Source organism: Puccinia triticina, chromosome 2A (assembly GCF_026914185.1).
Source record: "Puccinia triticina chromosome 2A, complete sequence".
Classification (NCBI taxonomy): Eukaryota; Fungi; Basidiomycota; class Pucciniomycetes; order Pucciniales; family Pucciniaceae; genus Puccinia; species Puccinia triticina.
This window is the reverse complement of record NC_070559.1, coordinates 6,289,303-6,297,568: the sequence shown is the minus strand read 5'-3', so window position 1 is coordinate 6,297,568 and position 8,266 is coordinate 6,289,303. Positions and strand designations below refer to the sequence as shown.

At 50.8% G+C, this 8,266-nt stretch overlaps 1 protein-coding gene across 1 annotated transcript; it reads right to left on the bottom strand.

Annotated features, from left to right (window-relative positions):
- Window positions 1-622, bottom strand: PtA15_2A674 (uncharacterized protein; the record flags this gene model as incomplete). The annotated part of the gene is made up of 3 exons (XM_053166718.1): window positions 1-54; window positions 125-462; window positions 550-622. 3 exons carry the CDS (start codon window positions 620-622, stop codon window positions 1-3), a joined length of 465 nt encoding a protein of 154 aa, XP_053017912.1.
- Window positions 623-8,266: the final 7,644 nt, after the last annotated feature.

The following is an 8,266-nucleotide window of genomic DNA, read 5'->3' as shown; positions in this document are numbered from 1 at the left end:
TCAGATCGATTCGAGGTACATCAGGGTAGCCATCACCCGATCGGACTCTGGGAGCTAGGCAAGGGCAGAGATGAAATATCAGACCAACGATAAATCTTGGGTTAAAAATTGGAGGAGGCATTACACTTGCTACCCTTCTGACCCGCTCGATCTGAATCACGGAGAGGCCTAAATCATCCGCAAGTTGGTCAGTTGTCATGCCCTCTGGAGCATGCTCAGTACCAAGGTTGGTGGGGTTAGGTTCAGTTTTGGGTTCAGCTGAATCTTCATCATGCCCGTCGTTGCGACCCTCATCTTCGCTGTGAATCATAGGGGCTAGCTCAGCGAGTCGTGCCGCACCATCCAGGTCAGGATGGATTCTTGGGGTTGATGCGACTTGATTCGGACTCCTGCCTCCGTAAGGGGCCGCAGCACTTCTTGCTGGGCTGACTGCTGCTGAATGGCGTATCGGGCCGACTACTCCTGCAGATTTCCACAATAAGGTGTCAATTTGGAGTTGATACAGGATACTGAAAGTTTGCGGTGGTGTTCAAGGGGGTGGGGACTTACCTGTACCTGCAGAAGGGATGGAACGTGCACGGAATCGAGTAGTAACATTCATTGGCAAGGCCGTCCCAGACATGATATCAAAAATGAAATGATGTTTCAGCTTGGTATTTGAGAGACTTTTGTCAAATGAGTAGGGTTTTAGATGGGGCAAAGACGTGGATTGGGGGGAAGGACTTACTGTGAGTCACAGATTCTGTCATTTTATGGTGATTGGCTGGTCTCTTTGGAGGTGATGTCGTTTGGTGGGAGGAGGACTCTGGTGGGTGAGGGTGATGATGGTCAGACCGATCCCCAATGAAAATTTCTGATGGTGTCTCACAATATTTGAATTTCATGTTGTGTTACCGGAAGCGTAGCGGGAGGTGCCTCCCTGTACGCGCCAAAGCCTGAGCACGCACGAGGTTTTGACGGCTGTACGCGCCCTAAGGCGGCGGACACCGGAGATAGCGGATTACAGGGACCAGGGGAGGTCGCCTGCTGCCCCTCAGAGAACTCAGGGTCTGTAGCTCCCCCAGAGCCCTCTCCTCCCTCCACAGACTTCCCCCTGATCCGTTCCCCTCTCACGCGCTTCCAAGCTTTCCTCCAGCGCTCTCTGGATCACACAACTCCCTTCGGCCAAGAATTTTCGCAAAGATTTTCATAGTAGAACCTAGTTAGACTCCCCCCCATTCAAACCCAGTTCCGCTACATAACCCACACACCACAACCTTATCTTCCGTTACATAACCTCACACCACAACCTTATCTTCCCCGCATCCCCTCACTCCGAACCATACGTCGCAAATGTCTGGACTAAACATCCAAGATACGACAAACACGGTTAAAGCCGCCGCCCAACAAACTGCCCCAGTGGCAGGTGAGGAAAGCCAAATGGCCAGCCAAACCCCGAACCCAACCCAAGAGCTAGACACAGAGGGTAGCCAACAAGCACCACCGTCACAAGCCCCAGGCCCGATGCCCAAACCCCCAAAGGCCGCGAAACAACAAGCGAAAGCCAGCAAGCCGACAACCCGCGCCGCGGCGAAAAACAGCGCGACAGCTCCAAGAGTGGAAGCAGCCGAAGAGGACCCCCAAAGAGAACAACTCAGGGATCCGGAGATCGCAGAAATCCTCCCTCCCGCTTGCGGTAAGCGCAAATGGTGACAAATGGAGACTAGCGAATGAAACTAATTGAGTCTGAACTCCAAACAAACCCACAGAACCGAAGACGACCGGCGGGAATTCTGCAACCAACCAAGACGCTGAGAGATCGGAAGCAGAGATGAACCGCGAAGCTCGAACGATCTTGATGGCCAAGATAGTCAAAGCCGAGAATGACGGAGATGACGCCAAAGTCGAGAGGTACATGAAGATGTACAAAGCGGTCCTAGCAGATCAGAAGTCAAAAGGCCAGAAAACCGGATTAATCCACGCAGGCCCCATCATCTCCATCCCCCCAGCCATCCCCCAAAAGAGGCCGACCCCAGACGGAGAAACGACACAGGTGCGGAACGTCAAGTTCATCGCAGGTCGCTCTAACTCCCACGACGATGGCGGATTCCCCCCATATTTCCATAAGCTTCTCCTCGAATGCAAAGGTCCCCTTCCCCTGACCATCTTCAACCGAGAATGGCAAGAAAAGGCGCTAGCAGAACACTCGAAAAACCGGCCAAAGATCGAAGAGACGGCTTCGGAGAAAGGGCTTTGATACCACGGGTTCCCGGTGCCAGATGAATTCTCGCAAAACTTCTCCGACTGGACGCTCAATCACAGAGTTTTCCACCTAACGATGCGAGACAGGTATCACTATCCTGTCCTCGCGTCGTGGATCCTGGCCCACAAAGAACACTGCGACAGGCTCCACCAAAAAAGGGGCTTCATGGTAGCCCTCCGGTATGACATCCGAATTAGGAATAACACCTTTGCTTTCCGGGTCGAGGAGAACGGAGAGGAATCCTTCTCCGACATCTCTCAGTTCAAACAGGAAACCGCAGACAAGGCGATCTCCACATGCCGGGACTTCAATGAGATCGGCCTCGCGGACAACCCATACGCAATAGGCGACGGCAAAGTTGGAGGCGACCCGATGAAGGGAATCCGACCCCCAAAGCCCAACCGATCCAATCCCCCAGCTCAACCGAACCCACCAAAATCTAAACCAAGCCAAAAAGCAGCCCAAGACAACCACTCATCCTCGGCAGCGGCGTCAGGCCACGCTTCCCTCCCCTCAAAACCAGACCAAGGGCGAGGCCCTCCAGGGAGCGGCTACAAAGGGAATAACTTCAATCCTAACCACACCGGAGGAAGCGTGCGTAACCGCAACCGCGACCAGTAGGTACCATCTTCTCTCCACATCCGATCCTACCTACCTCTCCTCCCCCTAACATTTGTGTGTATCTATCCAGAACCGCCCCATTTTAGAAGCATCGGCCCATCGGATCCTTTTCCTTTTCTCTTCCACATTTCCTTCTCGATCACCTCCGAACTCCTCATTGTTTCCCCCCCCCCCAGCCTACCCAATCTTGTAATAGACTACGTAGATAGAGAAATATAAGCACCCTCCTCTGACACACATGACTCTTGTGCACCCAATAGGGAAAAAGCGCCGATGAACGCAAACCAAGACGTGCCAAGTGAGACCTCAGTGACCAACGAGCTTAGCTCAAGCCTCCTGAGATGGCCAGCACAGGTGACCTGTGAGATGAACATAGAAGAATGGAAGGCAGCCCTTCTCCAAGCAGGGTTGGCGGAAGAATACGGCGACGTCATACGTGGTTTCAAAGACGGGTTCCACCAAGGGATCCCAGAACACGACCTCGGCCCCGGTGTCCCATACTATACCCCCCCAAACCACCAGGGGGCGTTGTTAGCAAGGGAAAAAATCGAAGCGACAATAGCGAAAGAAATCGCCGCAGGAAGGATGTTCGGACCCTTCACACACGAACAGCTAATGGAAAGATATGATTTCTTTCGGACAAACCCTCTGGGAGCGGCGGTGAACGGCGACGGCTCAGTAAGACCGATAAACGACCTCTCCTTCCCCCGGAATAACCCAAGAATCCCCTCCGTCAATTCGTTTGTAGACAAACTTGACTACATAACAACGTGGGATGACTTCGAATCAACATCAAGATTCTTCCGCAGCCAAACCCAGCCACTACTTCTAGCGATCTTCGACTGGGAAAAGGCTTACCGCCAGATCCCAACGTCAAAAGATCAGTGGCGTTACTTAATGGTCCAAGACTTCAATGGCGGGATCCTGATTGACACTCGAATCGCCTTCGGCGGGGTAGCGGGCTGTGGATCGTTCGGCCAACCGGCGGATGCATGGAAAGATCTCATGAAGAAAGAGTTCGACCTCGTCAACATCTTCCGCTGGGTCGACGACAATCTGTTCGTCAAGACGCTCCACTCCAAGGTGGAGATGGACCACATTGTAGCAAGATCGGAGCAGCTAGGCGTCAAAACAAACGTAACAAAATACTCACCGTTCAAGGAGGAGCAGAAATACATAGGTTTTGTCTGGAACGCCACCAAGAAGACCGTACGACTCCCGGATGATAAGAAGTACCAGAGGGTACAACAGGTGAAAGCCTTCCTGATACCAGGCACAGAATTCACCTTTGCACAAGTGGAGCAGCTAGCGGGACGACTAAACCATGTCTTGTACATCCTCCCACAACTACGGTGCTACCTCAACAGCTTATACCGGTGGATGAACGGCTGGATACACAGGAGGACCGACCGCACTCTTCCCAAAGACGCGCGGATCGACCTCAAGTACTGGCTATCCATGCTCCTTCATTACAAGGAGACGAGGATGATCCAGAATCCGGACCCAATCGAAATCGGGTGGGTGGGGGATGCCTCTACCAATTTCGGAATAGGCGTCCTCATAGGCAAGAGGTGGGCCCAATTTCAATTGGCTCAAGGTTGGGACCAAGGACCCGAACCAAAACAAGATATCGCCTGGTTGGAGACGGTCGCTATACGACTCGGCCTCCTCCTCCTCAAAGAGCTAGGAATCCGACCCGGGAAGACGCTGATCGTCTGGACAGACAACACCACGACAGAGACGGTTATTCAAAAGCGGAAATCCAAACACCCCGCAGTCAATGAAGAATGGAAGATCATTCAGAAGACCCTGGTGGATATGGAAATCAATATCGTCTCGCGACGCGTCACCTCAAAGGAGAATGCGGCGGACGCCCTATCGCGCGGAGATAGGTCCAAACACGACAAGATGTTTCAGGTAGCGGTGGTGGTCCCGTGGGACCTAGAATACCGCCTGTTTCAAGTGTAGTTTCCGGTTTCCCCCTATTGTCCTGTTTCATCTCCCCCCAGTGCGACCCACTTCCTTTCCCTTCTTGCTCGAGATATAAATCCTGTAAAGAATTCTGCAATGAATCCCCCCCCTGGTCTTCCCACAATCCTTTTGCGAAGAGAGACTGCATCTCTACTGGTCCATCCCTAAGAGATGTCTTCCGCAGATCACTTAGCTAGTCTCACAACCCTTGCAAAGAAGGGGACGGAACCCAGGGAACTCTCCACCCAAGACAAGCATTTCCTCCTGGGATATCGGTGGAACACCTTGGCCTGCTACAACTCTGCCGTCAAGAAGTACCTCAAATTCGCGGAAAGCACAAACCGGAACCTGTTCCACCTCCCCCTCACGGCCAAGGACATCTATGACTTCTGCTACTGGGCAGGCCGTACGTTCGAGTGTCAAGCCCCCCACAAAGTATCTTCGGTTACACTCTCCAAATACCTGGCAGGGATTCAGATGTGGCACACGATGCACGACGCTCCCTACCCCTACGAGACGAAAAACAAAGTCAACACCCTGCTGAAGTCCTCAGCCTACATAGACGCCGAGCAGTCTTCGAAGCCAAAGAAGAAAGCGGTCATGATCCGACACCTCGTGTTGCTCATGAAGGCGTGGATGAAAGGGACCGAGTTCCAAAAGGCCTTGTTGGACTTGGTCATCGTCGCTTTCTGGGGCTTGGCGAGGCTAGGCGAACTCACCTACAACGACAAGACTGGGCCCCTCCGCGAGTCGGCCTCCGTGATGGCCAAGGACGTCAGTTTTCAGACAGTCAACCTAAAGAGGAGGGCAACCGTGATTGTGCGTGGAGCGAAAACGGCCGGTCCGGGGGAAGAGCAAGAACTCCACCTGGCGGCGAGGAAGATGATGATCTGCCCCATCTTGGCTCTCGAAAGAAGGATCAAAAACGCCGCAGGACTCGACACTTCTCTGTTTGGTTACTGGGAAGCCGGCACAAGGATGCACCTTACCAAACCCGCCGCCTGCCGAGCCCTATCGCAGTTCTGGAATGAAAACGGGTGCTCAGGAATATCCGGTCACTCCTTCAGGGTTGGAGGTACCTCCTTCCTCCTGGCAGCCGGTATTCCCGAGGATGGCATCCGCTGGCTCGGCCGTTGGACCTCAGACTGCTACAAGCTTTACATCAGAGACTACTCCGACGCGGAAACCACCGACACAAACAACATCTTACTAGAGCTACAGGAATGTTGGGGCAATTAATCCCCTCTCTCACATGCCGCAATCTATAGTTCTCACTCAGACTAGTTAGCCTGGACAAGAGCAGAACACACGAAGATGCCCGGCTCCGAGCTCTCCCGAGCCGGAGTTATGGGTCTAGCACCTTCGCCCTCACACCCTCCGGGGGCTTTCTGCTCCGGGAGGATCCGGTCCACTGCCTTCCTCTCCCTCCGGGACTTCTCCCCGCCGAGTACCCCCTCCCGGGGCACTCTGGACGATGGGAGGCGTTGCAGGAACGCAGCTCAAGGACCGAGGACAATTCCTCCCCCCGTCCCACACACGAGAGTCTTGGGAAGTCACTCCCTGACTTCCGGGACTCTCACTATGTGAGCAATTAGTTATGGCACACTTAGACAAAAGAGAGCACGGAGCGACCCGCTGCCGCGCCCTCTTGACATGAGAGTGCGACAAGGTGCGCGGGGGCACGCGTGGAAGAACGCGTGACACCCCTACCCGGGATCTCCTAACCCAAGCCAGACCTCCCCGCGGCGTCCAGGTTAGAATGGATCTTGTGATCTCGACATATCTAAAAATCCCGTGATTTCGACGGATCACCAATCCTCGCTCTGTTGCCTTGAAATTCCTCCCCTGGGCTAGATTTATTGTACGTGTTGACTGATCAAATATTAGATTGTTTCCACTCACTTTAGCCTGCTTATGCCGGACTTGGATTGAGAATTATTACCTTTGCAAATACATATTCCTGCCAAGGAAATTTCACCTGGAATCCAACCTATCACCCATAAATTTTGGGTCTCTATCACTCTATACCAAATAGACAAAACAGGTCTCTATCACTCTACACCAAAGAGACAAAACATATCTATTTAATCTTTTTATCTGATCTATTTATTTCATATTATCTGAGTAACATCCAATCCCCAAACACACCAAATTGGTCTGAAATATATATAAGACATCCAAAAATATTTGTATCCAACTTGCAATCCCATACAATAGATCAATTTTTGATCTTCTGTTTGGATTATCTTCATTCTTATCAGTTTCAGTAACAAATTAAAATACAAATGGCCGAAATAGCAGGTGAGGCCTGCCTACTTTAATGCATTTTTCTTGTATTGGTTCTGATTTCTTTCAATGGAATTGCAGGTTTCACCAGATTTGTAGATTCTCAAGGGACTTCAAGCTACCAATGTCATTAATGTCATGGACGTAGAATGAAATTTGTCACAGAACACCTGAACTCAGCTTCACACCTCAATGCTGTCAGACAGAATGTGCTGTTGAGCCAATTGAAAATTGGGCAGTCAAATATGGTAAACACTGGTCCTTTGGCACAGTGTAGGCCTCCAGATATGGATTGGGACAATGGCTGGCCTGCTCAAGATTCACTCAACACTGAAATGCAAATCCCAGAAGTCATGCAGCCAGAGTACAACATCAGAGATGATGATGATGTTGGTTTTGGCTCAGAATCTTCAGGAGTCCATGATCCCCCTTCCGATTATTCAGAAGAATTTCTCTCTTGGGATATGTTTGGAGATTCAATAATTGCACATCGTGCAGATGCACAAAATACCCCTCAGGCAGGTCAAATACCTGCTGTTGATTGGGATCCTTTCAAAAACAAAGAGGTATGACCAGTTAATTGTGCATGTTATTGCTTCATAGGACTCATTGAATTGCTCAATCTGACTTTTCAGGATTTCATGGCATGCCTTATTATGGGATATTTGCACAATCTCATTTCACGTGTGACATACCTCCAACTCAGGATTGTCCTTAAGATGAAGAAGTTGGTTCTGCCATATTGGGATGCGGTACGGAAATCAAGAGAGAGAATAAGAACCCTGCTGAATTTTGTCAATCAGGAGTCCATCAGCGTGTGGGATAATAAGATATTCACCATTAGTGTAAAAGGAATCTTGGCCAATGTGGGTGATTAATTATCATTAAAATACTTGATTATTATGCTGAAATCATGTTTTCCCTTTTATTAGGAATTGTTGAATCCATACGTAACCAAGCATCTGGAGTTTTATCCACATGACCCATGTGGGGAACCAATTGATAGACTTTGTCAGAGCTACAAGTGGAGAGAAGATCTACCGCGGGATGTGCGGGTACAGATGGTCTACAATGGACCAAAGCATTATTACATATATGAGCCCACACAGCTGAAATCTGGCGAAGTTGTGATCCCCACTTATTTTT